This window comes from Clavispora lusitaniae (genome assembly GCF_014636115.1).
Source record: "Clavispora lusitaniae strain FDAARGOS_655 chromosome Unknown tig00002663_pilon, whole genome shotgun sequence".
NCBI lineage: Eukaryota > Fungi > Ascomycota > Pichiomycetes > Serinales > Metschnikowiaceae > Clavispora > Clavispora lusitaniae.
The window spans coordinates 689382-717261 of record NW_027093982.1 but is presented as its reverse complement, the minus strand read 5'-3'; the positions used below and the strand labels follow the sequence as shown (position 1 = coordinate 717261).

Genomic DNA, 27880 nt, shown 5'->3' with positions numbered 1-27880 from the left:
AGAGTATTTTGTTGATTTTGTATTGAGATATTGTAAGATTGGAAATATGAGACATTGTAGAATGATGGGATCTGTATCTGACTCTAAGTTTACTATCTCTTGTCAATTGCTGGATGAACAATGATTTGACGTTATGATGACAGTTTTTGTGTTTATCTGTTGATGCGAAATCTTGAATGCTTTCAATTGGTATATATTAAGATGTATCTTCAAATTTAGTTATATTGCTTGTCAAAATATTTGGTCGAACGTTCATAAGCTTTAGATGCGGTCATTAATTCAACTGTTTCATATCATTTAGATGCACATTAAATGAATATATATACAAGATTATATTGATGGTAGTTCAGTACCTTTCTCTGGTGCTACTCCAAAGCCTAAATATTTTTCGAGACGGTCCCACTGACCCTTCTTGTGCAACATCGCCAAGATTAGCACAGCTGGTAATTGCCAAACTGAGCACCAAAAAAGTTTTTTCGCATGAAAATTAGCCATTTGAATAGCTTCTGGTGTTGGATGGTTACCCCTCGCGTGGTTCTTCCGTTGTTGGTTCCAGAACCTGTAAGCGAGCACAGTCATCCATGCGTTTGCGATGGCAGAATCAATTTGGAAATACCAATCTGTGACACCGTAATAACTTAAACCGAAGCAAATTGGGAACATGAGAAGAGAGTATCGTAATGCAACTCTAGCATTTAATTTCGGGTTTTCTGCAGCAGCCATCACGTACCCTGCGCTTTTATACTGTTCCGCAATATTGTGAGAGAGTGCATTGAAATGGGGAAATTGCCATGCATACAAAAGGGCTGCCAAGCACCAGCTTCCAGGATGAGTGAGAGATGAAGAAGCAGCCCAACCCATAAGGGGTGGTATAGCTCCCACAACCGCACCCACCCATGTGTTGACAATTGAACGTCGTTTCAACGACGTATAAATCCATGCATAGAGGCCTATGTTCAAGAAGCCCAATAATGACACAGTAGGATTGACGCCAAAGCACAAAATTGTGCAACCTATGGCGCCCGTTACTAGAGCAAATTGGTACGCTTGTCTCGGCGTCACCAAACCTGTAACTACAGGTCTCATGGAAGTTCGCATCATCCTTTTATCAAACTCCGGTTCTCTACCCATATTTATCGCATTGGCAGAGCCCGAACATAAAGCTGTTCCGAGTGTTAGAAAAGCAAGCTCGGTAATGGACACAGAGTTTGGGGAAATTGCATAAGAGCAGATCGAACTTAATGTTACCAAAACTGTTAAGTTGGGCTTTGTTAATTTTACATATGGATTAAGCAAGCCTTTGGATTTTCTGATCTTCTTCTGGTTCGTGTTTGCTTTGGGTTTGATCGGAAAAGGAATTGTCTGTTTCGTATTCGTGGGGTCGGTCAACTTCTGCGACAGCCTAGCATCAGAGTCCTGACAGCTTAAAACCTTCGTTGCAACTTCACCGAATGAGGTTGCCTTTTTGTCTTCATATACTAGATGGGCGGGTTCGGCGATCCGTTCAGCAGGTATGTGCTTTCTTCGCAGGGATAAAAATTGATTCAGAATGAAACCTCTCTCAAGTTTTAGTAACTTATTGGAATTATTGTAGAAATAGTTTAGGCTTGGCGTGAAGTGAACCCTCGGGATTATGGCCAACCTAGCTGACATTCTACCTGTACTTCGATGAACACTCTTCTAAATTTCGGATATATTTTGTGTGGCTAAAAGTGCACGACTATAAACTATCCCCATAAGCTTGATCAATCGCGAACTTCGACCTCAACATCCTCCGCGTTTGACTCTTGTCGTTTCTCGTGAACTTTTTTGTTCTCTAATTTATTTTCAATTAAATCATGAAAGGCAATAATCGATCTCACTAAGGTACTCACATATACCATCATCATTTCGTCGTTTGTCTTTACAGTGAAACCTGTGGCCAAAGGATTTGAGGAATGCTCAACGTTATCTGCACGTACCGCTTTCGTAATATCATCGACCTCAGTTGCGCCGTAAGTCAAATTGGGTAACAAGTTGAAAACATTTTGTAATTTTCCAAGGATGGAGTGATTCATTGGTAGTTTTCTTGCATACACTTTCTCGAGATATGTTGCGATTTCCCTTAATTTTTGGTGTAAGCCCAACAAAGATTGATATGTTTGGGTAACCCTCAAGGACAAGTTGCCCGCAGCCTGATCTCTGATGTCCCGCAATAAGTGTTCCACACCTATTTCCTCGGCTTCCTCGGCTTCAATTGAAGATGGAATGTGTACGAAGGTTCTTTCTGCCTTAGAGCCATCATGCTTTATATCATCGACGGCAAAATAAGCATCAGTTGGGATACCAACTGTTCGAGGTTGAACGTCCACAATCACAAGTAAAGGATTGGAAGTGTACCTTTTGAATACATCGTTAATTTTCAAATCAGATCCCTTCAACTTGGGACCAGAATGGTACCAGCCTATCAATTTCTCTTTAGCATTAATTTTCTTGAACATTTCACCCATTGATTCGATGAAGTTATGATCTAAAAACCAAACAGAAGAGTTCTTTTCATCCTCTTCAAAAGGAATGGCAAAAGAATTGGTGACTTTTATGATGTCAGAGGAGTTGTCTCCCAATAGGACACCAACAACCCGTTTCTTGCTGTCTTTAGCAACCCTATTGAAATGATCAACAACTGACAAGAGCACTAAGGGCGAAACTGTGACTGTCTTTTTCAAGAACAATGAATCATCTGTGGGTGCAGGCATTATGATTCAACTTTAGGTGTAACTTAATATGCCTCGAAAGTGAGTTTTAGAAATTCGCCTTCAATGTGTAGTGCATCAACCAAAATAATCATCATCCACTTGATTCACTTTGATTCAAGTCTAAAGAGGTTAATGTTTGGACAAATCGTAATAGGGCCGCCAGGATCTGGTAAATCAACTTATTGCTATGGTATGTATCAGTTTCTTTCTGCGATTGGTCGTAAATGCTGTATCATCAATCTTGATCCAGCAAACGAGAGGCAACCATACCCTAACTGCGCTTTCGACATCCGGGACTACATAACCATTGAAGAAGTTATGCAAGAGCATAACCTAGGCCCAAATGGTGGACTCATGTATGCTTTAGAAAGTATAGATGAAAATGGCATTGATGTTCTATTAAAGGACATACAAAAGCTCGGTAACCAGCATAACTATTTGATTTTTGATTGTCCTGGTCAAGTGGAACTATTCACACATCATAATTCCCTTTTCAGAATTTTTAAGAAGTTGGCTAAAGAAATTGATGCTCGCTTATGCGTTGTATCTCTTGTGGACTCCATCTATCTAACCAGCCCGTCCCAATATATCTCTGTTCTCCTACTCAGTTTACGGTCGATGCTTCAGCTTGACCTTCCACATGTAAATGTGATTTCAAAAATTGATATGCTAAAATCATATGGGCCACTTCCAATGAGGTTGGAATTCTATACAGAAGTTCAAGATCTCAAATTCTTAACTCCAATGTTGGAAAAGGAATCACCATCGCTCTTGGGACGAAATTTTGTTAGGCTTACAGAAATGATCGGTGATATTATTGAGCAATACGGACTCGTATCGTTTGAAGTGTTGTCCGTGGAAAATAAAAGATCTATGATTCACTTACTACAAATTATTGACAAAGCAAATGGATATAGCTTCGGAAGCTCGGAGGTGGGGGGAGATTCCATATGGAATGAAGCTACAAGGAATGGTTGGGGTATGGATGATGATGATGTTAGTATTCACGAAAGGTGGATTGAAAATAAAGAATGGTATGATGAAAAGGAGCAAAAAGAAGATCAGGATATGATTGACAGTTTTAGGCAACTGAGGGAAGTCGAGGATGACCAAGGTATAGAAACGGGATGGTAGGAAATAGACATAATGAATCTCATTAAATGCCACATTTTTGAAGAAGAGCTTTCAGATCACTAGTGTCTTCATCACCCTTGTAGTCTTCAATATATGACTTGAGTCCCTTTGCATGCTCCTGGATTTTTTTCTTCAATTCGGGGACCATTCTTTTGGACTCGTCAAGTACCTTTTCGTACTTCTTAATTTCGTACTCATCAGTATCGGACGCTCTCATTTGCTGTAACTGTTCCTCTTGTTCAGATATTTCTTTCAAATACAATTGTTCCTCTTTCAATAATCTTTGAACTGCCTTCGTCTTAATTTCTAATGGTGTGGGAGACATGTCTGGTGTTAGTTTTAGTTGTGCAGTTCTCATCTCGTCCAAATAGACGTGTTGAAACTGCCGGTGCAGTACAAAAGCGCTTAATTGAAGATTGGTAAATGTTTACCTTTGATTATACGAAAAAAAAAAAAAAAAAAAAAAAAAAAAAACAAGAACAAACGTATACACTAAGGCCCAGGAACTGTGTTGATATTCTGGAAGGTTTTTAATGAATTTGATATGGTTTTATGTTTTTTATGTAAGAGTTTTAGTTTTAGTTCACAATTCTTACCTCATCTAACACCAATACGACAAAATTATGCAAAAAAAAAAAATAAAGACGATAATCTTAGAGCAACATAAAGAAGGAAGATAAGTAACCCAACCTAAGGTAACCTATAGTGTCACTGACTCCACGTCATTGTTAAAGCTTAAAAAATTCATATATGTTCAATGGCAACTACGATGGCGTATTGCGCGATAGAGATGCGCAGTAATTTTCATTCAATAAATCATTCATATCATGGACCTGGATCTATCCATGGAAGAGATCCTAAACCTCTCGCTTACAAAGTTGGAAAAGGAAAGTCAACTACATCAAGAAGAACTTCAAAGCCTTCATAAAGTTAAACTCGATTTAGAGGAGAAAGGGGATGGTAATGAAGATACTGTAATGATCCACTTGGGAGCTGAGTATTGGATGGAGAAGTCAAAGGATGATGCCCTACGGTTTCTTGATCGTCGAATCAATAAGTTGCAAAGCACTTTAAATCTGATGAGAAAGAACTTGAAGACTGGAGGAGAAACTCTTAAAAATTTGCAAAGTTTGATTGAACTCAGCTCAAAAGAGTCGAAAAATGCAGTTACAGATGACCTACCGATAATGGATATTCAAGAGGAAATTGACGAGGATGGAAATGTGATTAGTGTGACTTTGAATAATGAAAAGATAGAACAAGAAGCTGCTTCAATTGGGTCAAATTTGGACGGAATTCAGTCCTTGCCTCATGGCGACGCCCAGGACACAAGCAAAACCAAACAGTTGAACAACGAAAAACCATACGGTGAAGATATTGCTACTTCTGAGTTCGAGAGTATAGAGTCGAAAAACGCAACTAAAGCCACTCGTCAACAAGAGTCGGGGATGAATCTGGGCTTCACAGAGGATCAAGCTCACAATGATGAAGTAAACTCACAAATACAAGAACTTATCGATGACATGGAACTTTTGGACTTTAAGGAACAAAGTAATAGCCTCCACAAAGTTGTTGAGTTAATTGAGAAAACAGATATCAGTGCCGAGCACATGGAAGCATTAAAACTGGTTGTTAACAGTGGTTCAAATGGAGAAAGCAGAGGTGCAAATTCAACTCAACAAGGACAGCAAGATCATCAAAAGCATCAAGGCCAACATGAAAAACCAGAACAACAAGAACAACAAGAGCAACAACATTTACAAGGACATCAAGAACAAGAAGGACAACAACAACAATCCCGCAGAGGGTTAGAAAATCAGCAAATCTATGAGTTAGAATTGATTGCAAGCGAGTTTGAAGAGAATGATGGCTCAATTGAAGACGAGGAGTTGGAATTCGACTTTGACAGTGCTGACGAAAATATGACCACGAGCGAAGAGGAAGACCCAGCAGATGATTTATTGTACAACGGAGGTTTTTCTCTTTTGCCTAAAGATTCTGTCCTACAAAACCGCCTTTGGGCAGATATCCAGTCTCTAAGAGAACAAGGACGGGATGCTCATGAGCACGAATTTCAAAACAAAGAGACTCTAATTAAAGAGATTTCAAACAAAGAGATTCAAAGCACTAAAGTACCTAAATCTGTACGCTTCAGCGAGAAGCTTGATATCAGGGAGATCGAAGATGTCAGCGAATCCTTAGCAAAGGTGGAACATCATAAACAGTCCATTCTGAAATTCAAGGAGAATAGAATTCTTGCTGCATCTAATTCTGAGGTCAAACGTAATAACACAGACAAAGCCATTTTTGAGACAAGCTACAATGCTATACCGCCATCTGAGATTAAATCTATTCATTCAGGCGAACATGAGGAAATCACTGTCACTCAAGATATCTTTGAACGCGAAGGTCCCGTGTCTGATGTCGTAATTGAGCATGAAAGCCCTGTGGCTGATCTTGTGGTTGAGCATGAAAGCCCTGTGGCTGATCTTGTGGTTGAGCATGAAAGCCCTGTGGCTGATCTTGTGGTTGAGCATGAAAGCCCTATGGTTGATCCTGTGGTTGAGCGTGAAAGCCCTATGGTTCATCTTGTGGTTGAGCGTGAAAACCCTATGGTTGACACAATTTTTGAGCGCGATAATGTCGTGAATGATAATGCCATAGAACATGAAAGGTCAATGACAGAAGGTATTGCAGAATGCAGTGATACCGCAACGGAAAAGGAATTGTTAGAAACAGAGGGCTGTACCGTGAACGAGAGTGGCTCTTCGGAAAAGGTCTCATTCATCAAAGACATAGCTTCTGCTGATGGGGGTCAGGGCACTTTCAATAGAAGAGAAGCAGGTAGCATCGAAGGTGATGAGCAGGAATTTGAGAATCTCAGAAGCAAATTAATAAAGGACGAAAGGAAGCAAAAGAGATCGAAGTTTAAACAAATGATGATACAGAATCCGTCAAGACAGTTCAAGCCCCTAAATGATGTCGAGATAATCAAACCACCTCAAGAAATACGTCTGTCCGAAGAGACACGAGATGATATTATGAAGACCATCAACTCAATACAAAACATTGAAGAAAGAGAACGGGATGAAAATGCCATTGAAGGAATGAATAGTCATAACACTCAAGTGGAAGAAGAAGTGAGCGTTCAGGATGAGTCGAACACTAAAAAAGACGTTGAAGTCAAACAATTGAATATTGATACCAGCCAGTTACAGGATGATATGGATAGCATGGTTCAGGCTTATAATGTTGGTATGTTTGATGATGATATGGAAGTCCTGGGACCAATAGTAGATAAAATAGAAGATTTTGAGAAATTGAATCGAATTGTTGAGCTGATGTCCAAAGGAGAAAAGTCCATGGAAAATAAACCTTTAAAACCAAAGAAGAAAGATGCGGATTCCACCTTTGATGAGACTTTAAATGCAATTGAACCTCATGGATATGGCGTTGAAAGTGATGAGGACGATGATGACCAAATTTTGAGTGAATTCATAGTGGAGAATGATGGAGATTTCTCTGACGAGTCTGTCGATTTCTTCGGAAACGATTTAATCCAACAATCTGTAATTGATGAAGAGGTAGTGGTGAACTATCATCGAATGAGAGAAAGGATTACAGCGAATATCTCAAGTTCCGCAGATCCAGAGTTGGAGCCAATTGATGATGTTGCAAAGAGTAGCATCTTCAAAGCCCGAAGAGTTGAATTGATGAACATGAAAACAGGCTTGGAGTAAGCACACTATTTATGATGTGAATCAATTCACGATGGTCATGGTTGCATATCGATGTGAATTGTTCACTGGACAGAAGCGTTTTCACTCGAGAATGAAACGATTTTTAACACTCGTGACTACCTTGAGCGCCATTTCTTCTTTGCATTACATATGATGGGTCGCTAGAAAGAATACATTAGAGAGAAATATAAGAATCCAAAAACTTAATTCGTACTCGATGTCCTTCTTGTACTAAGTTCATTTTATTATGATGACTGAAATTTTTTTCTCATTGTCCGGAGTAGTTTGTGGTGGGCCGTAGACCAAAAGTGACGCAGTTATAGAATGTAGTGCCAAGAATAAGTGAACGTATGCGTCTTCAAGCTAGCGCGAGACCCCAATTGCCTACTCTCCTTACCTTGCTCAATGGAAAGGAAAAAAAATTCAGGAACGCATTCGAGAATAATGCAGAAGAAGGGAATAGAGACAAAGTTACGACAGAATATTCTATTTTGCGATCATTGAGTAATTAAAAATCGGACTTCGTATGCGCATGTGGGTAGTGCGTATCATCCAATCAGGAGGTTGTTCGGGAATTTTGGGAAGATCGTTCGCTGATCCAATTCTTTCATACAGTAAGTACACGAGTAAGTATCCATAGAATACAGAATTCAATAGTTAATTTGCTTTCCGAAATGTTACCTATAATCTGGATTTCTAAGAGCATATACTGCATATCGGTTCCGTGGATATGCACTACGATGTTCGCGAGCCAATCCGGATGCACTTAATTAGAAGGGTTCGGCCATAAGCCCTTCAAAAGATCAAGAAAGTAAGCAATGACCTCAGTACGACCGTATAATCATTTCTACAACGAAAAAAAATAAAATCAAGAAGTAAACTGGGAGTAGAAAAAGCAGATAGTAGATTTTGTCCATTCGGAGCGGTGAAAAGTCCGGTTGTCTGAAAATTATACCCCGGAAAGTGCCCCACAAATGAAAAAAATATGCCCCACAATTGATAATATTGTACAGGACAATAAACATAGGAGGTGCATGGAGGCCTGTGATTCGCTCAAATCTCGGGTCAAATCGCCGAGAGGATGCGCGGTTCCGCAGAGTCCGGATCTAATCTAACGAAACGTATACCAACATGGCCCAAGACAGAGATTTAAACAGGACATCATACTAAATCGTCAACACAAAACTTCCGTAGTCGTATATATATGAATACTGCAGAACACTTACGTCTCGTAACGTTATATCTGTCCGTAAGACCGTAAGACATTGTGCAGGAATGCATATTAGCTTCGGAAAAGGCCACTTTCCGGAGTATAAATACACGTCTGGCACGCTCGTGAGACAAATCTCCTCGAAAAACGCACCCGTTTTATACCACATACTAAGTTCCTCCCCTTTGAGAGCTCGCGAGGAAACAACACCAATAGAATATTATATTTGTTGAGAACCCAAAATCTCCGCATTTGGTTTATTTAAACGAGCCTGCACCTTTACGACTCTCCCCTCCCTCCCCGCTATTGTCATTGCGACTTTTCCATTTCTGTTCACTCAATTTCTTGTTTGTGAAAAATGTCAAGCATCTTGAAACAAAGAGTCAGATACGCCCCTTACTTGAAAAAGTTGAGAAAGCCTGAGGAATGTATTGAATTATTCAAACATGGACAGTACCTCGGTTGGTCCGGCTTTACAGGTGTCGGTGCACCCAAAGTTATTCCGCTGACTTTGGTTGACCACGTCGAGAAAAATGACTTGCAAGGTAAGTTTGCATTCAATTTGTTTGTTGGTGCTTCGGCCGGTCCGGAAGAATCGAGATGGGCGGAACATGATATGATCTTGCGTAGATCGCCACATCAAGTCGGAAAGCCTATCGCCAAGGCTATCAACGATGGAAGAACTTTGTTTTTCGACAAGCATTTATCCATGTTCCCTCAGGATTTGACTTACGGATACTATACCAAAAACAAAGAGAACGATTTGCTTGATTATACTATCATTGAAGCAACGGCCATCAAGGAAGATGGTTCTATAGTTCCTGGTCCTGCTGTTGGTGGGTCTCCAGAAATGCTTTCAGTGTCTGACAAGGTTATCATTGAGGTCAACACGGCCACCCCATCTTTCGAGGGAATGCATGACATTGACATGCCAGTCAACCCACCATTTAGACAACCGTACCCACACACAACAGTGGACTACAAGGTTGGTCTTGACTCTATTCCAATTGATCCTTCTAAGGTTGTGGCTATTGTGGAATCCACCACACGTGATAAGGTTCCTCCTAACACGCCGTCTGATGCAACATCAAGACAAATTGCCGCCCATTTGATTGATTTCTTGGAACACGAGGTCAAGATGGGTCGTTTGCCTGCAAATTTGCATCCATTACAATCGGGAATTGGTAACATTGCTAACGCAGTTGTTGAAGGTTTGTCTGAGTCGAACTTCAAGAATTTGACTGTCTGGACCGAGGTCTTGCAAGATTCTTTCCTCGATTTCCTCGAATCTGGTTCTCTTGATTACGCAACTGCTACCTCCATTAGATTGACGGAGGCAGGTTTCGAAAGATTCGATCACAACTGGGATGAATTTTCCAAGAAGATTTGCTTGAGATCTCAAGTGGTGTCTAACTCTCCAGAAATCATCAGAAGATTAGGTGTTATCGCTATGAACACTCCTGTCGAGGTTGACATTTACGCTCACGCTAATTCTACCAACGTCATGGGATCTAGAATGTTGAACGGTTTGGGTGGATCTGCAGACTTCTTGAGAAATGCTAAGTTGTCCATTATGCACACACCATCTTCCAGACCATCCAAAACTGACCCTACTGGCCTTTCTTGTATTGTTCCATTCTCTCCTCATGTTGACCAGACTGAACATGATTTGGACGTTATCGTCACTGAACAAGGTTTGGCTGATTTGAGAGGATTGGCACCTAAGGAAAGAGCTATTGAGATTATCAACAAGTGTGCTCACCCAGACTACAAGGACCAGTTGAAGGAGTACTTTGACAGAGCATGTTTCTATGCTCAAAAGGCTAAGTGCTTGCACGAACCACATATCTTGAGAGACGCCTTCAAGATGCACTTAAACTTCCAAGATAACGGAACAATGAAGTTGGACTCTTGGGACAAGAAGTTCTAGAGATTTATTCATCACTTGTGAACATGTATAGGAGTGGAAGTATTACATATTTGTGCTAACTGCAAGAAACCGTTGTAGCCATAGAGACCTGTGATCACGTGCAACTAATGATTGTTCTAGAAAAATTCTTGAGTGCGAAACATATATAGAAAATAGTACATCGGTCTCATACTAACTAAAATCTCTCCACAATGTTTGCATCGATATACAAATGCCCAAGGGTACTCCGGCCTGGCAGTGTCTATTATACAAGAGTTTCTGCGAGACTCTTTAATGCTTCAACGAGATCATTGATTGATTTCGATCCTTACAAAACTCTCGGAGTCGACAAGAGCGCCAGTGCTTCTGATATTAAGAAAGCATACTATCAGCTTGTAAAAAAGTACCACCCAGACGTCAACAAAGAGAAGGATGCAGAGAAGAGATTCCATAAGATCCAAGAATCATATGAGTTGTTGAACGACAAGGAGAAGAGAGCCCAATATGATCAGTTTGGTGCCGCTGGATTTGATTCAAACGGTAATGCCAATCCTTTCGGTGGAGGTAATCCTTTTGGAGGACATTCAGGAAATCCTTTTGGAGGTGCACAGGGTAACCCATTCTCAGGAATGGGATTTGATTTCGAAGATTTGTTCAAACAGGCTTTCAACGGTGGCGGAGGCAACGGAAGGGGTGGAAGAGGACAGGGTTCTTTTGTAACTGAACACGTTGGTGACAACATTGAAGTGTTGAAGACGATTTCTTTCAAGGAAGCTATTTTTGGTACTAGTGTTGATGTGAACTATAAAGCGGTAGATACTTGTCACACATGTTCGGGATCTGGGTTAAAACAAGGCAAAAAGAAATCCACTTGTCCTTCCTGCCATGGAACTGGCCAAAGTACACATATTATTGGTGGTTTCCATATGGCCTCCACATGTAACACCTGTCATGGATCCGGTGTGACAATCAACAAAGCTGACCAATGTAACACCTGTCATGGAAATGGAGTTGAAGAGGCACCCAAATCTAACAAAATTGATTTGCCATGCGGAATTGCGGATGGAACTAGATTGAGAGTTCCCGGAGGAGGTGATGCGCCATTTGTCACAAAAGATCCCTACAACCAGACTAGAAATGGTGATTTGATCGTCAGAGTCCACGTCAAGAAAGACCCGCTTTTCGAGCGTTCCAAGAACAACATCATCTTGAAGCAAGACATCCCAATGACCACTGCTGCTTTGGGTGGTGAAATCGTCGTGCCTACTATCGATGGCCAGAATATCAAACTCAAGGTGAGACCTGGTGTACAGACAGGAAGAAAATTAACCATCCCAGAGAAAGGTGTGCCAATCAACAGAAATATGAATAATAGAGGCGACATGGACATTATTTTGAACGTGAAGACATTGGTTCCTGAAACGCCAGTGCAGACTGCGCTATTGGAAGCTTTGGCAGACGCCTTCAACGACAAAAATGCCAAACGGACGCACGCAGACTGGAAACTAGATATGGAAGAAGATGGCTCTACTGAGACTATTGACGAGAAAGATTTACATCCATCCAAGTTGCACCGAATTGGAAAAATGCTTGGTAAATTCTTCAATTTCAAGGATGAACCAAAGAAGTAACGAGACGCAGCATCCTTCCTAGATGCAGACCTATTTATAATTTCAATACTCTTGTAAATAACATGACTTTCGTACTTTCGTACTTTGTGGAGGTGCGCGACCCAGAAGATCTAGAAATGCAGAAACGCGTGTTTTCATTTTGCATTCAGTACGCTCCTTTAAAATGACAAAACATACTCTGCACAGTATTATAGAACACGCTCTTCTCGTATATTGTTTCAAACCTTCGGGTACATAACCTCTGCTTTCCTTCATTTGACGTTGTTTCCTTCGCTTGCCTTCTTACATACTCGAACGTTTACATATTTTGACTTACTCATTTCCGATTGTTTACACAGGTAGCTAGACCATCGTCATGAACTGCTCTTCCAGACAGCCAGCTATGAAAACTGGTACTATGCCACATGGTATGATGGATGAGATACTGCTACTGCAGCCTTCACAAGGAACATGTATCAATAACATCGGAACCGCCCCAAGCATCAAAGGAAGAGCCTCTCATAAATATGAATCGAGCGGTAAGGTAATTGTTTCAATCGAGAGAACTCCAACTTACCTAACTCCTTCGCAAAGATTACAAATGAGAAAACAACTTATGAATGATCGGATAGCTCAACGCCAATTCAAGTCAGCTAATGATACCAGAGAAGAACTTGACCTCGATTCTGATGATGAGGAAATTGACTATCACGTTGATATGTTCAACGTCCCTATAAGCGTTCCTATAGAGAATATGATCAAGTTGAAAAAGTTGCCATTTCAATATGAACGTGGCCTGTCCTTTACTACCGAATCCACCAGATGCTCCTCAATATTTAGCTCTGCAAGTGCAAACTCCTTATGCTCTTCTGGTAGTAATGATAGCTGCCCTAAGCTGGCTCTCAATGATGCGCGATTCAGTGAAAGAAACCTTTCTCAAGATGCGTTGGAAATAAGCTTGAACTTGGGAACGGATGAAAAATACAAAATGATACAGGAAGCTAGAGAGCGAAAGAAAATGCTTAACCAGTTTCTCGAAGTCAATTGCCCAAATGTGTCCTTACAGTCACCCGTAGGGGACCAAAACTGTCCTAGAAATCATTCAAGCGGGGCTAGGTCGAAGACTAATTTTTCGAGATATTATCTGAGCACAAGACCGTCATGGCTTCCCCCTAAATCATCATACGATAAAGTTAGACATCAAAAAGAATCAGAGGACAGAATATACCACGCGTTGTCTAAACAAGACAAAATTATTTCCAAGAAGCTAAAAAAAATTGAGACATTGAAAAAGTTAAAGTCTGCAGACTCTCAGATGTGGAGGCTTCTTGATGAGACACAAATCAGAATGTTGAAAAGCACGGCTGAAGGTCGTGATATGTATTGGCGTGGTATTCCAAATTTCAAAAGAGCCTATGCGTGGAGCGCCCTTCTTGAACCTGAAAAGAAGATATCAAATGAAACGTGCTCGAAGTATTTCTACAAGTCTAGCACATTCGTTATTCGCAACACCAAGGTGCAATCGGAAACCAACATATTTCTGAAATTATTAGAAACCATTGATTCGGATTTACTAAATACGTTCACAGAGAAGGGAATATTCCAGGAAACTTTAGTTGCAAGAGATCTTCGTGAGACAATAATATCGTTTCTCCTATATTCCAGAGACAAATTTGCATCTGGCATGAATGAAAACCAAATTGAGTCCTCAAAAATTCTATGCAACTCGTATTGCCCTGGTATTCCTAACTTGACAGCTTTACTCTACTCTATTTACTTGGATAAGTATATGGTTTTCAGAACACTTTGCATTGTTTATTCTAGTGATAACCTAATATCCAAGATCATGAGATCGAAACAAGAGGGTTTATATTGGAAGGATTTAAATTCGTCTCCACTTGCGAAACTCTCTATTTTTGAAAAGTTCCTGCAACGCCTTACAAAACTATGCCCTAGTTTGAGTGCGCATTTAGAATCCAAAAAGGTACTGACTATTGAGTACGCCCCATCTATCATCATTGGGATGTTTACTTCTTTCTTCAATTTCGATTTATGCATGCATATATTGGACATTTGGCTTTTCGAAGGGGATAGCTTTCTAATAGCAACATTATTGGCAACATTGAAGGTGATGTCACACAAGTTGTTTGGTTCTCGAAGCGAAATAATGGACATGCTTGAACAGCACACGTCGCAAAAGCACATCAAAGTTGGAGATCTGGATGATTTTATCAACTTGGTGCATGATTTAATGACTATATAGGTATTAATCAGTCAAACAATGATTCTTTCTCAGCACGACTTAGGAGTTTTTAATTTGGTTCAACGCATCACAGAGTTCCTTCCCGTCCGCTGGGGTCTTCACTTTAAGAACGTACGTTTCAATTTTACCTTCGGAATTAACAGCTGGAGCTCTCACCAAAGATCCATTACCCATTGTAGCGTAAGAAACATCTTTCAAAACTAAGATGTTCAAAAGCACTCTCAAACCTCCATCTGCTCGCACCAAAATTCTAGAGCTAGAGCCGTCTTTCTTGCTCAACAATTTGAGCTCACCAACACCCATGTTCTTGTATGGCGACTCTTTGTTTTCGGGATCATACAACATTAACTTCGATTTACGCTGGTAAACAACATTCTCATCTTCTTCCCCTGTATTTGTCACTTCCTGAGAACCAAGGGATGCAATAGGTGCAAATTCAGCACCAGTATCTTCTTCTTCGACTTTTTCCTCGGACTCTTTTGTTTCCTTCAGCTCGGACTCTCCTTCAGCAGGCTTGCTAAAACCGAACGACAATGGTTTTTGGGCAACCTCATGCGAACCTGTCGCAGAAGCAGTATTAGCCTTTGACGTGTTGAATGTAGCCCCAGAACCGAACGAAAATCCTGTGGATGAGCTTGAGAAAGAATCCTTTCCTTGACTAGACCCAAAGGAGAATGCTGGTTTTGTTTCACCCTGTTTTATTTCGGTACTAGGTGTAGTTCCAAACAGAAATGCCGGTTTGCTCTCGGGGGTTTCAGAAGTCTTGGACCCAAACAGAAAAGCAGGTGTGGGTTCGCCGGTCACTGACTTTGATCCAAACAGGAAAGCTGGTTTGCTTTCGTTGGTTTCTGCGGACTTAGATCCAAACAGGAAAGCTGGTTTGCTTTCGGTATTTTCTGTTGGTTTTGATCCAAACAGAAATGCTGGCTTGCTTTCACCAGTCTCCGCTGGCTTTGAACCATTTGTTGTTCCAAACAGGATCGAAGGCTTGTTTTCGGAATCCTCATTTGGCTTAGCTGAAAACAGAAATGCTGGCTTACCCGTACTATCAGCAGTCTTGTTTCCGAACAGAAAAGCAGGTTTGCTATCAGTCACATCAGGTTTAGATCCGAACAGGAATGCAAGCTTATTTTCAGTAGTCTCTGGTTTAGATCCAAACAGGAAGGCAGGCTTATTCTCTGTTGTCGCTGGTTTAGATCCAAACAGGAAAGCAGGCTTATTTTCGGTTGTCTCTGGCTTAGATCCAAACAGGAAAGCAGGCTTCTCTCCGACAGGTTTGCTCTCAGCAGTTTCTGCAGATTTAGCACCAAACAGAAAAGCCGGTTTTGGAGCACTTTCTGAAGTCAGTGTACTGGAACTGTTTCCAAAACTGAACTTCCCTGATGAATTGTCTTTTGATTTCTCCGACTTGTCTTCCAGATCTTTCAGGTTGTCTTTGTTGTCAGAAGATGAGCCAAAGGAAAAACCAGTTTGCTTACTGTCTGCACCTTGTGACTTTGCGGCTCCAACTTTGAAAACAGGATCGGCGATAGTCTTGTTGAATGTAAAAGTGGGCCCTTTGATCTCAATGTCGGAATCTGAATCCGAGTCACTTGAGGGCTTCTTTGCCGCCTTAGGCCCAAAGGAAAAGGGCGATTTTTTAACAGTGGGCTTCTCAGACAAAGTGAAAGTAGGGCCCTTGATGACGACTGGCTTCTTCTCATCTTCGCTCTCTTCTCCCTCACTGTCAGATGAACTTTTCGATTTCTTATTTTGACTTGCAGCATTGCCGTTTTCCAGTGCAGGTGGCACAGTGTTTCCACTCGTCTTGATGTTTGCGAACGGGTTTTTTGGGGCTTGGATGTCCTCTTTCTCCTCCTTTTGTGTTGAAAGAGCAGGCGGCGTACTCTTGCCAAAGGTGTAAGAGACAGGAGCAGGCTTTGATTCTGTAGACTTACCCGAATCAACGGATTCGTAGTACTCTATGTATTTTTTGGCAATCGATCTAAAGTCTGGGATTTGCTGATTGACATTAACGGCATTCACAGATTCCACAAACTTTTGACCAAGAGCCTTCAATTTTGCTGCTTTATTATCATCCAGAGGCTTGCTGATAGCAAAGGGTTTAACCCCAAAGGATGGCTTCTCCGCCACTGCAGCGGTGTCTGTTTTGAAGGAGAAATTTCGGCCTCTGGGCTTCAAGATCTTCCTTTTCGACAAGACTTCTTCAGAGGCAAAAGTGGGTCGTGAAGATTCTCTTTCGTCATCGCTGGATGCGCCAAAAGTGTCTTTTGTGATTTGCTCTTCGGCACCTCTCTTTGCCATCTTCGACTGGGTTTTAACGTTAGTACTTGTACATTGGCCGCGATTATTAGATGATGTACACTAGGGTTGTGGCCCTAATGAGGGAGGGCCATTGCACGTGCATAAAAATCGTAGTCACGTATAGGCGTGAGCGCAAACAGTTGCAATAGAGTGCCGTATGCAGAACAAACGGGACCAAACCTGTGTGTGCGACGCTTAACTAGTGAGTGTAGTGCTAAAGAGAAAGTCACGTGCCTCAAAGTGGTGAGCACTCGGCCTGAAAAAAAGAAGAAAAATTCTCGTGGTAGGAACTTTTTTTGATTCATCAAGAACAGTAATTCAATGTATGTACCATCGACTTGAAATATGGCTACCTCGATCAGGATAAAGCATTTTATCGAAATCATGACAACTCCTCCATTCATTTGATCCAACTGAATTTCCATTCGAACTCATTGTTCCCCCTGATTTTTTTTTTTAATGAAGCCTATGAAGAACTCTTTGATATTACTTCAGAGTGAAAGAAGATGGCAGCGCATAGAAAAGACAACTGATAGAAACAGCCAATCATACTTTTCAAACGTTTTTACTAACACCTTTTAGATGGCTCCAAAGGTTCAACAAACTAAGGCTGCCAAGGCTGCTGCTGCTTTGGCCGGTGGTAAGAAGGGTAAGAAGAAGTGGAACAAGGGTAAGGTTAAGGACAAGGCCCAGCACGTTGTCATCTTGGACCAAGAGAAGTACGACAGAATCATGAAGGAAGTTCCAGGCTTCAAGTACGTTTCCGTTTCTGTCTTGGTCGACAGATTGAAGATCGGTGGTTCTTTGGCTAGAGTTGCTTTGAGACAATTGGAGACTGATGGTGTCATCAAGCCAATCTTGAAGCACTCCAAGCAAGCTATCTACACCCGTGCTGACTAAACTTACTTGTTTAATGTGTCACCATCAATCAAAGTCTATACATAGGTAAGTTACTGCGGCAAATGTACAATTCAACGTATCAAGCTTTTCGTAGCTTTTTTTTATAATTTCTTCTCATAATCTGTGGACACCTCAGGACCTGCATCGTTACGCAAATTGAAGGCCTATTTTGCTAAGATGACTCTCGTTTAGCCAAGTTAGCCATGTTATCTTTGAAAGCTCCACTTATTAGTTCCAGGCGGTCTTTGTTCAACTTTGCCCAGACTTCCCTGCAGTCGTATAAGGTTTCCAAAAAGATCAATGTGCCGCCAAGCTTGCTCTTTGAGATCGTTTCGGATGTCTCACTTTACCACGAATTCGTGCCTTTTGTTACCCATTCTTTCATCAACGAGTATCTGAAGGAGACAAATCTACCTACGGAAGCCGGGCTCAGGGTTGGGTGGAAGCAATATGACGAGAAGTTTACTTGCAAACTTACATGTGTGAAAGATAAGAAGGTTATATCTGAGTCCATCACGATACTGTTATTTGACCACTTGTACAATGAGTGGAACTTCAAAGAGGTTAAAAATCGCTTCACCAATGAGCTGTCCACATATATGGAACTCTTGTTGAGATACAAATTCAAGAATCCCGTTTACAATACAGTATCATCACTTTTCCAGAGTCATGTCAGTGAACTAATGATAAAAGCCTTCGAGGAGAGGGCGTTAGATTTGAAAATACAAAGGAAGATGAAGGACAGAATCAATTGAATTGTGCTCATTAGAATTAACTTTTCAGGCAAACATCTGTTGCCAGGGAGGGCAACAGTGATTCCTTGTATATATAATATAATTTCGATAATACAGCAAGCATGAAAACAGTTGACCCCACACATTAAATATCCTTTGGGATAAGCGAGTGCGAGCCAACAACATACTCTTTTACATTGTGGTTCGCCATCCTTCCCAAGGAAACATCCGGTAAGGAAAGAATATTCTGTTTGGAGACTCCGCAACGTTTTTGAGAGAACCCAATATGTCCGAGATTGGTGAGATCCATAACAGATCCAACCGGTAAGTTTGCAATCACAGACGAATTCGATGGTTTTTCTTGGCCAGTACAGTAGATGTTACGAATGTAAACCAGACTCAAGGGAGAAATGGATGCTGGTTTTACCAAAAGTCTGTTCACCCAACTCTCGTCAAATTGTAATGGCTTGATGCATTTGAGACAAATACGGATAAACTTCCGCTGACTCTCCGTTTTCTTGTAAGGCCTCCATTTATGATCCATAGAAGCACTGTTCACAGTATTTTTCCGACGCCTGCGGAATGGATTCATTTCGTCATGAAGCTCATCTATTTCGAGCTCAAAATCTTCTTCGTCATCAGACTGGTGAAGATCACTAAGGTTTTGAATGTCGTCTTCGCCTTCATCATCGTAAGCATTGTCTTGATTCAAGTGGGACATTGCAGGAGAAAGATGTGGATCTCTTATTTCATCATCATCTTCTTCATATGCGGCGACCGAAAAGGAAACCGCAGAGTATGCCCTCGCTCTGTTCAGATCCAGCTGTACAGATATAGGGGAAATGGAATTATTGGCAAGTGGTTGAGGAGATGTGTGTTTAACCTTCGACAGATTGTTTTCGTGCGTCTGTTTTGAAGTACTAGATAAACCCTTCAAGTTTGAAAAGCTGGTTTGAGAAGAGAGCTTTCCTTTGAGCTTTGAAAGTTTGTTCCGCATGCCACGGTTCTTGCTGTCGTAGAAGGAATCGGACTGTGCTCTATTTCTTCTGGAGACAACATCGAAATAGAAGGAGCTCCCACTCATAGCTGTTCGTCTTCTTCTCGGAACTGTTCTATACCGCGGATCTTCTCTTTGCTCGATATCTAGAGCCACATCACGGCCAACAGATAAACCCAAGTTCCACTCGATTAATTCTTTGGGCGTTGAAAAGTTCAAGAGAAATTGTTCACTTTCCACTCGCAATCTAAGAACATTAGGTTTCTTCGTGTAGTCCGAGGCCAAGCCCATTCTGGCATGTTGTAACGAATAAGAACGTAGCAACTTTGTTTGCCCTTGGGACTTTAATGCCTTACTGTTCAAAAGCTTGGACCGAAGTTCCTCACACTTGGGGTCTGATCCATGAGGTTTGAAAAACCCGAGGCTATCGCAAAGCCTTCGAAATTGCTTGTCTTGGTTTGTGGTCACAAGCGACATCAACCGTTCATCTTCCGTATGACCAGGCGAGACGAAATTGTCGACCGTCGTATCTTCGTGAAAGTTCAAGAGAGAATACTCCCAAACACTGGGGATCTGATAAATGTTGAGTTGTGTGGAGTTGAGTTCAACCACAACGTTTCTCCACGAACGGTTCAGTGACGATTCGTACGGCGAAAGCCACTCAAGTTTCCTACACGCCACACCAATCTTGTAGGCTGCAGGCGAATAAGAGGGAAGAGATTCGTTATTCGAAAGCTTATCCATCACATGAAACTTTGGTGCTCCACCAGGCGGAAGCGTGCTGTAAAGAGGAGGAGACACCGGGAGTGGTTCCAAAAACAGCAAGTAGCTCTCTTGCGCAGCGAACTCGACCTGGTCATGTATCGAGCGTGTGCTCGATTCGGGAGATTCATCTAACGAAACAGGGAAAAGGGACTTGTGGCTATCCACCTTCAAAGCATCAGAATCGTTGGAAGATGTGACAGAAGGGGAAGAGTACGAAAGGCGGTGGATGTCGTTTGCCAGAGACGAGTCGAAGCGTGCACTGGAGCTGTCTTCACTTTCCTCCAGAGTTTCATTCTGTATGGAGCTGAAGGGCACGCATGCATCTTTAAAGCCGCTTTCCAGATCTAAAGATGTCATTTCCAGAGGTATCTCGAAGCCTCCTTCGAGCACTGGTGTTTTCTTTGTGGTGAGCATATTCTTTCGTTAATTTAATTTTGCTGCTTCTCTCTTTTGGGGCATGGGTAAATTCCTTATCGGTGAAAGGTGGGTGGAAAGGGTGATAGTAGATCTAAAGATAGAAACCTGCTGTAACGTTCAAAGATCAAGCGGGTTTGCTTGTGATATATTCTCCTGATGTCTGGATGGAAATCTCTTTTAGTAAAACAGCTAATCAGAAGATATGACTAGCATCGGCTGATCCGGAAAAGTAGGGGAAAGAACTAAATGTGGTAAATGTGTGACTACCTTTGCGGATAAGATTGTTCCGATCCTAGACGATGTAGAAGGAGCCTGTTTTTTCCTTCTGACAAAATATTCGGGAATCGAAAAAAAAAAAAAAGAGATTGTGATAAGGTTGACTTTTCTTCGAGAATAGGAGATGAAGACAGTTGCGTCCGCGGTCAAAAAAGGAACGACGCATTTTCCGAATGTCCGAGAACTAATATTGAGAGCTACGTCAAACGTTTATCTTGCTTTTTTATTTTAGGCGAGATAAGCTATTCTATGAACCTTTGTTGTAAACAATGCAAACTTTCAGTGAAGTTGCTAAACGTTTTGACTCCATTTGAACTCCTATCCATGCCCCATGGCTATGGTGTACGGGTGTAAGATTGCGACTATCAGCGGCCGATCCATCGGAATGTCATTAAAAAGTGTCAATTTCCTTGCAGGAACGAGATGCCATAAAATGTTCAGAGGGAACCTTTGCTCCCGTCTTTTTCTAACATACCCTTACAGCCGAACTAGCCTCCAGTTGATTGCAGTCGTTACTACAAATTAATGCCCTTGACAATTATCGGGGAATGAAGTGACCTTATCTCAAAGACTGCATACAAAAACAGGAACATCGGATAACATGAACATGCTTCTAGAGAAAAAGTGTCTCATGTTTTAGAGGTTGCGGTCAGTCACACCCCGCCTTTGTCAGGGATTATCCTGACTTCTACTGTTTTCTTTTTTTCTGGCCGTCTTCGGTGCACAAATAAATTAGTAAAATCGCAGAAATCGCTAACCGGCGGTTTTAAGCTTATATCCGGGTTGGTGCATCTGGCAGGACGTAATGACAAAAGAATGACGCAAAATTTCCCGATAGGCCAATATGCGACAGAGCTATTTCCCTTCACAGTAGCCGGGACCAAATGCCGCACATGGGTACCAGAATCCCCTCTTACAAAAAATTCCTGCTCTGAATAATTCGTAGACTGCCTCATTCATCACTTTATGCCGTGTTGCGAGTGCATGAGTAATTTCACAAATCGCTGTACTTCATTCCCTTTGCATTTGCAAGGAATCTTTGTTCTTTTGGAGTGGGCATAACCATTGCGAACCACAAGATCCAAGTAACTATCATGGCGAAATAAGTCATGCAAGGAAAGGCATCCCGACAAGAGCATTTCTCCCATCAGACTGGAGATCTCATCACACGAAGGTAGAAAGTTTGCTATTTTAGCGTTATTGAACAGGCGTTCGCTTTCCGAATTGCCATGTCTTGATGATTCTTTGAACATGACTTGAGCAAACATGGGGTTTCGCAAAACGAGTAAAAGAACTCCGAAAAGATCGTAATAGAATTCAGACAAGGACTTCTTATACGTCGGGTCAAGGTAAAACTGAATTTTTGCATTGACAGAAACAAAGTCCATGATATCCTGGTATGTTTCCATACATTCCGAGCAATGATTTGCAGTAAATTCCATCAGACCCAAATTAGTGCCTTTTGAGTATTCTTCCCACACAACGAAGCCTTCGATATCATCTATGATTTTAGTGTCATCCACACCAAGGCCTCTGATGCTTCTCATAAGAAGCGTATTAGCATGATTTATAGACTTGATTAATATATCATCATCCAAATGAAGGCCCCAAGGTGGAACTAGTTCTGATTTCGAATCTAGAATCAACGTTCGTAGGCCATGTGTTTCTCTGATGTTTGCAAAAAGATCTGCAAGCTCTCTTTTAAATTGATAAGTAGAGTATGGGTTTGAGCAAAACAGGGAACCTCTTCTTTCGAGGCAAAGGTATCTGAGAGAAGGCAGTAGGTTGTTTTTGAGGTGGGTCAAAAACAGATGTAAGCACATGCAACAGTCGAGGCCTGCTTCATAAACACTTTCAAAATCAGATTCCTCGCTGACTCCAGTGACAACTGGCACATGGGAGCAGCCAATTCTGCAATCCAAACTTTCAAGCTGAGAAATCAGGAAAAGATTCTTCAAAATTCCAAAGTCCAATTTCACTTCTTTGCTTTCATCGTGGGGTCCATGGCTATTCGAGGGGCCACCATGAACATGAGTCAACTCTAAGTGTTTGACAGATGGAAAAAGGCTCTCACCATAAGATTCATGTAGATTCTTCAAGAACCGTAGGGCCCAATCAGAAGAGGAAATAACTTGACAGCGGCTAACATCGGAGAAAACCTTTTTTACTTCCTCATCAAATGGCGTAATCTCATGCGACAGCGTATCCGTCAAGCAAAAGCTGATTTTTCTTATATTGAGAGAGGTATTGCTCTCTTTTGCAATATGAGCCAAATGGCTTAAATCCTGGATATTCTTCGCCTGGATCGTGGTCAACATACCCAAGCCTGGAGTCGTTTGATAAAAGGCACACAAACTGTCATAACCTACGAGAAAGTGAGCGATGGGAACATTGCAGTAATGCACGGACCTGAGGCTGCAGCTGGGATCGGAGAAGAACCGCCTGGCCCAGTTTTGCAATTTGAAAAGGACGAAAACTGTGTCGTCTGTGTGTAGTTCCTCAACCAAAGAGGCTAGCGAAGGCGATTCGCCTAGTGTCCGTTCTAGTAGCTTTAGCAGACACAGCGAGTCATGTAGACTGTTATAAACAATGGCCCATTTTGAAGGCTTTGGCAAGCTTTCGGGAGCATTTTCTGGCAAACGAGCCACCTTATCCGTTACGTAGAGATGAGAGTATAAGTGCTTTGATCCAACAGACCTCCACTCTTTGCAAGTCTGCACGAACGCCACCAAATCCTTTTGGCACAAGTGTCCGCAGATAATCTTCAAAACATCATGATTTAGACAAGTACCTGCAGATTTTTTTTGGCCCTCCATATGACGCTGAACACAAGAACAAAAGGTGTGTGCGTTTCTTATCTTGATGGTGATCACGTGCATCATCTTCGATCTTACAGAAACCTTTGTAAATCTACTAATATAGAAATCTACAATGACACTCGAAGATATTGTACTGCCCGAGTTCGACTCATGAAAACAGGTATATTATTGCTTTTTAGTTTCAGTCAGGGTAAAATTTGGTTAAAAACAATGCGAAAGCAACGAAATTGTTTTCTGTTGCAAGAAGAAGAAAATAAAATGAACGAGATAAGAAAAGACATTCGAATGAATTACATTGAAAATTTCAGTTGAAGGTATGCAGCGTTTGACAGTGAGCCAACAATTACTTAGGAAGTAGATGAAGATTCTACACACAAGTCGTTCCTTTCGATATTGTTAGGCCAGTATGGTCGATTCGCAGACTTGCATCACAAAGAGCATAGTTTTCTATAGGACGGTCAACGTCCAAGACTTCGGGATATAATTTGAATTCTCTCATTATTAGGTTTGCCAACTGACACTTCATTGTCAATGTGTCTCAAGTTTTTTCATACACGAGTGTTTAAAGTTGAAATCAAAAAATAAACGTATCATTTCAAGATCATAAAGCAAAAGAAAAACGTTGCATGTTGCGTTTAACCGTTTCACCGTGCAACCCAAATACGAAGCTATATTGTCAAAAAAGGCAATTTTTGTCGGACATTCCGTTATCTTTGGTATCAGCAAGACAGGTCTGTATGAAAGCACATGGTATGCCGGAAAGTGACTCCGTTCCATAGCCTTTGTTCCAGACTTAGAAGTCCCATTCTCTCCTGCCAAAATTAATTTTCGTGTCTCCAGTATGAGCTAATATCGCTTTAAAAACCATACTCAGACAGATTTGTGTTCGCGCCAAATATGTTTCTTTCTTTGATCAGTGTATTTTGTATTTTATTCAAAATCGGAGAAGCCAACGTGAGATACTCAGATCCTCTTCCACGGCCACAAGAATTGAAATGGGGATCGTCTGGACCCATTGAAATTGATTTCCCTCTCGCAGTGGAGATCAATCCTCCTTCTGGATTGGTCGAAAATGCCTTTAACAGGTTGGTTCATTCGATAACACAGTTGAAATGGCAGAACCCAATGGACCAGGATGTTCATCAAACACAAGGACAGATTGCAGGCGAACTGTCAAATAGAATTTCTCGTGTCCAGATTCGGTTGACAAATACCAGTGAGACATTGCAAATGGGAGCAGACGAGTCGTATGAAATGACGCTTTCAGGAAATGCTTCCGTTATCAAAATATCCGCTTCGGTCTGGGGCTGTCTACACGCATTTTCCACTCTCCGCCAGATGGTGCAATACGATGAGAGCTCATCAAAATACTTCTTTGAAGCAGACGCATATGTGCGGGACTGGCCATTGTACGCTCATCGAGGAATCATGATCGACAGTGCCAGAAACTTCTTGACGCCTGAGGTTATTCTCGACCAGATCGATATAATGGAGCTCAGCAAGATGAATGTGCTACATTGGCATTTGGTGGACTCGCAATCGTGGCCAATTGCACTCTCAACGTATCCGGAAATGACTAAAGGAGCCTATTCGTCTCGAGAAGTTTACACGAAGGAGGATATTGAGTATATTGTCGCCTATGCGTTCCAAAGAGGGGTGCGTATAATTCCCGAAATCGATATGCCTGGTCATGCTAGAGCAGGCTACTACTCGCTCAACAAATCATTACTAGCGTGTGCAGACATGTGGAAAACAGACCATAGCTGCGCATATGCGGTCGAACCACCCTCTGGACAGTTGGAGATTTTGCTCAACGAAACTTACAAGGTAGTGAGCAATATCTATACAGAAGTAAGTGGCTTTTTCAAAGACAACTGGTTCCACGTGGGAGCAGATGAGCTCCAGGAAAAATGTTACGACAATTCTACGTTGACAAAAGAGTGGTTTTCGGACAACGGTACCAGAACATTTCATGATTTGGTCCAGCATTGGGTGGACCACGCATTGCCTATTTTTGAATCGTTTCCCAACAGAAAAGTAATCATGTGGGAAGATATAATGATGTCCAGTGGCAAGGCAAACCACGTTCCCAAAAGCGTGATCATGCAATGCTGGGCAAGCAGCACGGACTGTGCTCGAAATCTAACAGACCAGGGGTATTCTGTCATCATGAGCAATAGCGATTTCTTGTATCTTGACTGCGGATACGGCGGCTGGCTTACGAATGATGACAGGTATACAGAAACTCCAGAAAACTACAGATTCAACCATGGCAAAGGAGGTTCCTGGTGTGGGCCGTATAAGACATGGCAACGGATATACAACTTCAACATTACTGCCAACCTTACGCTCGAGCAACTGGAAAAAGTACTTGGTGCTGAAGCAGCAATGTGGGGAGAACAAACGGACTCTACGGTCTTGATTTCAAAAATATGGCCGCGTACAGCAGCCTTGGCCGAAAGTTTATGGAGCGGAAATTCGGATCCAGAAACAGGCTTACTTAGAACCGGGGACATGACGCAAAGAATTCTTGTATTCCGCGAGTTCTTGGTGGCTTTGGGATACCCAGCATCGCCTTTAGCGCCCAAGTTCTGTTTACAGAACCCACGAGGCTGTGACATTTGTACTTCTACGCCATGATGTTTCGATGGTGTAGTATTATTAATGAAATTCTTGTTGGTGATTCATGAACTTCATGAAAAAGAAATTGGGAATATAAACAGTCCACAGTGTGGTAACCTCAAGACTGTGGACGTCCCATCCCTTTAAAGAAGTTCATAGTTTGATTTAAGTTGCTTTTGTGATTTTGAAAGAATTAGTCTACTGGGAAGAACGAATTTTTTCCACTGTCAAGGAAGCTTTACATACGTAACTGGCATAACCTGGACACAAATAATTACTGAATTCCATGAGCTTGTTTATTCCTCAGAAAGAGAATAGTACAAAATATAAAATGAAATATTCGGAAAAGGTCTCAAACTTGCCAAACAGAAATGGTAGAATCTCCACGAAATGTGGAGTAATAAGTTAGGCCTCTGTAATATAAGCCAATGAATCGTAGTTGTATCACTGGCGGTTCATATCAAGTTCTCTGTCAAGAACTGAATGAAAAAGAATTTTTGATACTATCTAAATCATGTTTTTTAATGATATTCAAAAATTAAATGATGAAAGATCAGGGAGGAGAAGAAAGACTGCTCTTTGGTCTTTTTTTTATGAGATTTTCTACATCATTGGAAAAACCATTCTGACGACCTATCAATCAGATCAAGTCAAGTGGAGAATAACAATTTAAGTATCCGCATTTATAAAAACTGATATCCAATCCTGAATAAATTGCGCTCAAGTCTGAGATTTGTGGTCGCTGGGAAACTGAACTAAAGATATCAGGTATTTGAGGTCAGGTTTCAGATGATCCACAAATAAGTCTTCGTGTAAGTGTGTTTAAAAGTTTGGCTGGTCAAATCTATTACCGCTACTTGATTGGTTTGATCAGTCCAATGCATTGCCTATGTGTAGATGATTAATCCATTGCCCTGATTGGACAATTGTTCGATGGATTGGCCTATTTGCATTTCTTCCGTAGAAGGCAAAGTCTGATGCTAAAATGCTGACAAATGCAAGACAGGTGGCAAATGCAAGCAAGCCATTTTTTTGGCCGCTAGACTAGTGAGAGAAAGCGAGAAATGGTGATTTCTCATTTTGCGCGAAAACGAGTAGGACAGTAAATTGGACAGAAATCACAAGAGCACAGAAACAAGGGCCAGAAACGGAGCACCAAAGCCCAATCGCCTCTAAAACATACAAACCCAAGTCCTAGGAAATTACTCTGCATACACAAACCATTTAAAGACGAGCCTGCACATAACCACAAGACCACTCAACAGTATTTTGCTTAGAAGCAGATGACACCAGAAAAGAAACCAGCGCAAACGGCGAAGCGGCCAAAAGCACGCATTTAAAACAACAACAGCACACCAACCAAAAAAAAGTTGAAAGAAAAAGCGCCAAATTAGTCCAGACACTGGCCCAGGCCGGTTGAGTCGTGCGCAGCACAAGATCTCAGG

At 41.5% G+C, this 27880-nt stretch overlaps 14 protein-coding genes across 14 annotated transcripts; 8 read left to right on the top strand and 6 right to left on the bottom strand. All coding sequences in view use genetic code 12, as the record gives it.

The window, feature by feature from the left end:
* Window positions 1-330: 330 nt before the first annotated feature.
* On the bottom strand, window positions 331-1653 carry FOB63_004948 (protoheme IX farnesyltransferase; the record flags this gene model as incomplete). Its single annotated transcript, XM_002617383.1, has 1 exon — window positions 331-1653. The coding sequence occupies one exon, from the start codon at window positions 1651-1653 to the stop codon at window positions 331-333; it is 1323 nt and encodes a 440-aa protein (XP_002617429.1).
* A 92-nt stretch (window positions 1654-1745) lies between these two features.
* Window positions 1746-2735, bottom strand: RPN8 (proteasome regulatory particle lid subunit; the record flags this gene model as incomplete). Its single annotated transcript, XM_002617384.1, has 1 exon — window positions 1746-2735. The coding sequence occupies one exon, from the start codon at window positions 2733-2735 to the stop codon at window positions 1746-1748; it is 990 nt and encodes a 329-aa protein (XP_002617430.1).
* A 63-nt stretch (window positions 2736-2798) lies between these two features.
* Window positions 2799-3869, top strand: GPN2 (putative GTPase; the record flags this gene model as incomplete). Its single annotated transcript, XM_002617385.1, has 1 exon — window positions 2799-3869. One exon carries the CDS (start codon window positions 2799-2801, stop codon window positions 3867-3869), a length of 1071 nt encoding a protein of 356 aa, XP_002617431.1.
* Window positions 3870-3891: 22 nt separating this feature from the next.
* Window positions 3892-4194, bottom strand: FOB63_004945 (uncharacterized protein; the record flags this gene model as incomplete). The annotated part of the gene is made up of 1 exon (XM_002617386.2): window positions 3892-4194. The coding sequence occupies one exon, from the start codon at window positions 4192-4194 to the stop codon at window positions 3892-3894; it is 303 nt and encodes a 100-aa protein (XP_002617432.2).
* A 502-nt stretch (window positions 4195-4696) lies between these two features.
* FOB63_004944 (uncharacterized protein) lies at window positions 4697-7609 on the top strand (the record flags this gene model as incomplete). The annotated part of the gene is made up of 1 exon (XM_002617387.1): window positions 4697-7609. One exon carries the CDS (start codon window positions 4697-4699, stop codon window positions 7607-7609), a length of 2913 nt encoding a protein of 970 aa, XP_002617433.1.
* A 1568-nt stretch (window positions 7610-9177) lies between these two features.
* On the top strand, window positions 9178-10749 carry ACH1 (acetyl-CoA hydrolase; the record flags this gene model as incomplete). Its single annotated transcript, XM_002617388.1, has 1 exon — window positions 9178-10749. One exon carries the CDS (start codon window positions 9178-9180, stop codon window positions 10747-10749), a length of 1572 nt encoding a protein of 523 aa, XP_002617434.1.
* A 191-nt stretch (window positions 10750-10940) lies between these two features.
* Window positions 10941-12359, top strand: MDJ1 (Mdj1p; the record flags this gene model as incomplete). The annotated part of the gene is made up of 1 exon (XM_002617389.1): window positions 10941-12359. The coding sequence occupies one exon, from the start codon at window positions 10941-10943 to the stop codon at window positions 12357-12359; it is 1419 nt and encodes a 472-aa protein (XP_002617435.1).
* A 355-nt stretch (window positions 12360-12714) lies between these two features.
* FOB63_004941 (uncharacterized protein) lies at window positions 12715-14601 on the top strand (the record flags this gene model as incomplete). Its single annotated transcript, XM_002617390.1, has 1 exon — window positions 12715-14601. The coding sequence occupies one exon, from the start codon at window positions 12715-12717 to the stop codon at window positions 14599-14601; it is 1887 nt and encodes a 628-aa protein (XP_002617436.1).
* Window positions 14602-14640: 39 nt separating this feature from the next.
* Window positions 14641-16905, bottom strand: FOB63_004940 (nucleoporin; the record flags this gene model as incomplete). Its single annotated transcript, XM_002617391.1, has 1 exon — window positions 14641-16905. The coding sequence occupies one exon, from the start codon at window positions 16903-16905 to the stop codon at window positions 14641-14643; it is 2265 nt and encodes a 754-aa protein (XP_002617437.1).
* Window positions 16906-17487: 582 nt separating this feature from the next.
* On the top strand, window positions 17488-17805 carry RPS25B (40S ribosomal protein eS25; the record flags this gene model as incomplete). The annotated part of the gene is made up of 1 exon (XM_002617392.1): window positions 17488-17805. The coding sequence occupies one exon, from the start codon at window positions 17488-17490 to the stop codon at window positions 17803-17805; it is 318 nt and encodes a 105-aa protein (XP_002617438.1).
* Window positions 17806-18008: 203 nt separating this feature from the next.
* On the top strand, window positions 18009-18560 carry FOB63_004938 (ubiquinone-binding protein; the record flags this gene model as incomplete). The annotated part of the gene is made up of 1 exon (XM_002617393.1): window positions 18009-18560. The coding sequence occupies one exon, from the start codon at window positions 18009-18011 to the stop codon at window positions 18558-18560; it is 552 nt and encodes a 183-aa protein (XP_002617439.1).
* Window positions 18561-18684: 124 nt separating this feature from the next.
* On the bottom strand, window positions 18685-20715 carry FOB63_004937 (uncharacterized protein; the record flags this gene model as incomplete). The annotated part of the gene is made up of 1 exon (XM_002617394.1): window positions 18685-20715. One exon carries the CDS (start codon window positions 20713-20715, stop codon window positions 18685-18687), a length of 2031 nt encoding a protein of 676 aa, XP_002617440.1.
* Window positions 20716-21953: 1238 nt separating this feature from the next.
* On the bottom strand, window positions 21954-23873 carry FOB63_004936 (uncharacterized protein; the record flags this gene model as incomplete). Its single annotated transcript, XM_002617395.2, has 1 exon — window positions 21954-23873. The coding sequence occupies one exon, from the start codon at window positions 23871-23873 to the stop codon at window positions 21954-21956; it is 1920 nt and encodes a 639-aa protein (XP_002617441.2).
* An 837-nt stretch (window positions 23874-24710) lies between these two features.
* HEX1 (Hex1p) lies at window positions 24711-26453 on the top strand (the record flags this gene model as incomplete). Its single annotated transcript, XM_002617396.1, has 1 exon — window positions 24711-26453. The coding sequence occupies one exon, from the start codon at window positions 24711-24713 to the stop codon at window positions 26451-26453; it is 1743 nt and encodes a 580-aa protein (XP_002617442.1).
* Window positions 26454-27880: the final 1427 nt, after the last annotated feature.